Source organism: Vicia villosa, linkage group LG1, assembly GCF_029867415.1.
Source record: "Vicia villosa cultivar HV-30 ecotype Madison, WI linkage group LG1, Vvil1.0, whole genome shotgun sequence".
NCBI classification, from domain to species: Eukaryota; Viridiplantae; Streptophyta; class Magnoliopsida; order Fabales; family Fabaceae; genus Vicia; species Vicia villosa.
The window spans coordinates 134,441,298-134,444,587 of NC_081180.1; the positions used below are offsets into that span (position 1 = coordinate 134,441,298).

General features: G+C 40.0%; 1 protein-coding gene across 1 annotated transcript; it reads left to right on the forward strand.

The window, feature by feature from the left end:
- Positions 1-333: 333 nt before the first annotated feature.
- LOC131655005 (uncharacterized) lies at positions 334-1,686 on the forward strand. Its single transcript, XM_058924917.1, has one exon. The coding sequence runs from the start codon at positions 334-336 to the stop codon at positions 1,684-1,686; it is 1,353 nt and encodes a 450-aa protein (XP_058780900.1).
- The last annotated feature ends 1,604 nt before the right edge of the window (positions 1,687-3,290 follow it).

The window sequence follows — 3,290 nt, forward strand, 5'->3', positions numbered from 1 at the left end:
AGTGTGTTGCTGCAGCTCAGCAAGTGGGAAAATAAACTTCTTGAAACAAAACAACGCCTACTCAAATACCTACAATCCGGGGTGGAAAAATCATCCGAATTTTTCATGGAAGGACCAACCAGGGAGTGCTCCTAAACAAGGGGTTCTTCAAATCAAGGTCAACAGTCCCAGCAACAGTATAGACCTCCTCAACAACCTCAACAACAAGCCCCCAGAAAAGCAGATTGGGAGATTGCCATCGAAAAAGTGGCAGCTCAAAGCTCTCAGTTTCAAGAAGAAACGAGGAGTAATTTTCGGAATACAGGTTCCTCCATTAAAAATTTGGAGATTCAAATGAGTCAGATAGCACAGCAGTTAGCAAACACTCAACAGCCGGGCGCTTTACCAAGTGCCACAGTTACCAATCCTAAAGATCATAATAATTTGAGCGCTATTGTTACTAGGAGTGGTAAAGGGAAAGGTGTAGTTGAAAATAATGACGAGGAAGAGGAACCATTGTTGGAGGTAGACTTAGAGATAAGAGAAAAGGAGGTAGAAGCTGAGGAAGTGGTGGTGATGGAACCAACACCAAAAGAGAAGGTGGTTGAACAAAAACAAAAGTCGGCAGTAAAACTTCCTTTTCCGATAAGGAACAAGAAAAAAGGGCAACATGAGAAGAATTTTGAAAAGTTCTTGGAGATGTTCAAGAAGTTGGAGATTAATATTCCATTCTTGGAGGCATTCGAACAAATGCCTACTTATGCAAAATTTATGAAGGACATCATTGCCAAGAAAAGAACCGTCGATCGTGACCCTATTATTCTAACCGAAACGTGTAGTGCTATTTTGCAGGGTATGAAGATTCCGGTGAAGAAGAAAGATCGGGGTTCCGTGACTATTCCTTGTACAATTGGGGATAGGTCATTCAAGAAAGCTCTAATTGATTTGGGAGCAAGTGTGAGCCTTATGTCGTTGTCTATCTACAAGAGATTGGGGATAGGTAACGTACAAGATACAAGAATGACACTCCAGTTTGCTGACCACTCTGTTAAAAGACCTTATGGGATAGTAGAAGACGTGCTTGTGAAAATTGACAAATTCGTGTTCCCAGTGGATTTTGTAATTCTAGAGATGCCGGAAGACGAGGAGATCCCTATTATTTTAGGAAGGTTATTTCTAGAGACAGGGCGATGTTTGATAGACATTGAAGAAGGCACAATGACTCTGAAAGTTTATGATGAAGAGCTAAAGATTGATGTGCACAACACCATGAAGTACAAGGATGATATAGCAACTAGTCAACATATTGAGGTGATTGATCAAATCTGTACTAATGAGAATTCTTTGAAAATACAACAATTACCTTTGGAAAGAGTGTTGAGCTCGTCTGTTTGCGATAAAGAGGAAGCTGTTGATGAAAAAGAAGTGGAAGTAGTGGCTATGATGGAGGCAAGTCCCATATTCAAAAGTTCTAGACAAAACCGGTGGGAGGATCTTAGACAACCTTTGGTTGAAGGAAAGAAGGAGGAACCTAAGAAGGGGGCTGAATTAAAACAACTTCCGGAGAATTTAAAATATGTTTTCCTTGATGCTGAAAGTAGGTGTCCGGCCATCATAAACTCGCACCTTGAACGGTTGCAGGAACTTAAGCTAGTAGAAGTGTTAAGAAACATAAAAGTGCTATGGGGTGGTCTATTGAAGATTTAAAAGGGATCAGTCCTACAATGTGCATGCACAAAATCCTCATGGAAGATGATCACAAGCCAGTTGTCCAACCTCAGAGGCGTCTGAACCCAGCCATGAAAGAGGTAGTGAGAAAAGAAGCTGTGAAACTTTTAGATGCTGGGATGATTTACCCGATATCTGATAGTGCTTGGGTAAGCCCGGTTCATGTTGTGCCCAAAAAGGGAGGAACAACCGTAATAAAAAATGAGAAGAATGAGTTGATTCTGTTAGAACAAGAATTGTTCTGATCAATTATCTTAGTTTTGATGATAACAATAATATGAATTTTGCTTAAGATAATATGGTACTCTAATCCAATGCAATTTCCTTTTCAGGAAATATATAAAGAGTATGCATAATTCAGCGCTCAGAAGCTTTGTCTCAAAGGGTTCAGCATGCAACATCAGAACATGGTCTGGCAAGACATCAGAAGATGGTCGAAGCAGAATCAGAACATGGGTCTATGGAAGCATCAGAAGAACATGAGATCAGAAGCACTGAAGTTCTGATGGTATCACGCTCAGAAGCACTTCAAGGTCAGAAGATCAGAAGATGCTTTGCACCAAGCTGTTTGACTCTGATGATATTCAAACGTGTATTCACAAACATCAGATCAGAAGGAAGTACAAGTGGCAAGCTACGCTGACTGACAAAAGGAACGTTAAAAGCTATTATAGGCTACGTCAGTAGACACAGCGTGAACAAGGCTCGAGGTAGTTGACAAAAGCGTATAACATTAAATGCGATGATGTACGGAACACGCAAAGCATTAAATGCACTCAACGGTCATCTTCTCCAACGCCTATAAATATGAAGTTCTGATGAGAAGCAAGGTTAACGATCCTGAACACAAAACAACTCATATTAACTTGCTGAAACTCTGTTCTACTCAAAGCTGAGAATCTTCATCTTCATCAAAGCTCACTACATTGCTGTTGTAATATACTAGTGAGATTAAGCTTAAACGTTAAGAGAAATATCACAGTTTGTGATTATAGCTTTTAAGAAGCAATTGTAATACTCTTAGAATTGATTACATTAAGTTGTAAGGAACTAGAGTGATCGTGTGGATCAGAATACTCTAGGAAGTCTTAGAGGTTATCTAAGCAGGTTGTAACTAGAGTGATCGTGTGGATCAGTATACTCTAGAAAGTCTTAGAGGGTATCTAAGCAGTTGTTCCTGGAGTGATCAGTGTGTGATTAGAAGACTCTGGAAGACTTAGTTGCTGACTAAGTGGAGAACCATTGTAATCCGTGCGATTAGTGGATTAAATCCTCAGTTGAGGTAAATCATCTCTGCGGGGGTGGACTGGAGTAGTTTAGTTAACAACGAACCACGATAAAAATAACTGTGCAATTTATTTTTATCTGTCAAGTTTTTAAAGCTACACTTATTCAAACCCCCCTTTCTAAGTGTTTTTCTATCCTTCAATTGGCATCAGAGCGCCGGTTCTAAGGTGCAAGCACTTAACCGTGTTTAGAAAAGATTCAGGAAGAGAAAAACGCTTCAGTAAAAGATGGTTGATGAAAGTGAAAAGTCTACACCTGCATCTACATCTGGCTCTGCTGAGCAACACAACGGTAAC